The 817-nt window shown below is 48.1% G+C and overlaps 1 protein-coding gene across 1 annotated transcript; it reads right to left on the bottom strand.

The window, feature by feature from the left end:
• Nucleotide 1: 1 nt before the first annotated feature.
• On the bottom strand, nucleotides 2-514 carry TM35_000272100 (nucleolar RNA-binding protein; the record flags this gene model as incomplete). Its single annotated transcript, XM_029028103.1, has 1 exon — nucleotides 2-514. A coding segment is annotated over one exon (513 nt), but the record flags the coding sequence as incomplete, so codon positions are not given.
• Between the last annotated feature and the right edge of the window lie 303 nt (nucleotides 515-817).

Raw genomic sequence — 817 nt, 5'->3', positions numbered from 1 at the left:
CCTCCTCGTCGTCTTCGTCATCGCCCTCTTCATCGTCGTCGTCACCGCTCATTGCCTCCTCGTCGTCTTCGTCATCTTCTTCATCATCGTCATCATCATCGGAAGCAGGGGCAACAGCTCCGTTCATCTTCTTTGCGGGAACAGCCTCGAGCTCCTCCTCGTCATCATCATCGTCCTCCTCGTCATCAGCAAAATCGTGACTGCCAAGGCTGTCAAGGTCGTTGCCAACGGGCTGAACGTACCCGGTCACATGCACGCATCCAGCACCAGTGGCGCTAAGAGTCAAGGGTTGCCCCTGCGTGAGAACAAGGTCAGTGCTCATCTGAAAGACGTTCTTCTTGGGGTCAAGTGTGGCAATGGTGAACTGCTTTCCCTGGAATGAAACAATCAGGGAAACAGCGGCGCTGGCGTTTGCCGGGAGAGCGATTTGGGTCAGGCGGAGTGCGTGCTCCTCGGGGATCTTGGGCTTCACCTGTTGCCCAGCGCTGACCTCCACACCGTAAAATCCTTCCATTGAACCTTACTGAATATACGAAAAATCAAAGAACGTGAACCTATATTTCGAGAAAAAAGAAGAAAATAAACAAAAAAGGGGGTTATAGAGAGGCACTGGAGAGAGAAACTAGCAAAACAACAACACCACGATTATTTGGTACCTCGTGGCGCACCATCCTTCTCTATCCTTACCAAAAAAAAAAGGGAAAACAAATAGAAAGAAAAAGGAAAATCACAAGAAACTGTGGCATAAACACAGCAACAGGACAATGAAAAGAAAAGGCATCAAAATATCGATAAGAATACAATGTGTTCATTATAT

The sequence above is a fragment of the Trypanosoma theileri genome (assembly GCF_002087225.1).
Source record: "Trypanosoma theileri isolate Edinburgh chromosome Unknown TM35_Tth_27_V1, whole genome shotgun sequence".
Lineage (NCBI taxonomy): Eukaryota > Euglenozoa > Kinetoplastea > Trypanosomatida > Trypanosomatidae > Trypanosoma > Trypanosoma theileri.
The sequence above is the reverse complement of the archived record's forward strand: the minus strand, read 5'-3'. Positions and strand labels throughout refer to the sequence as shown.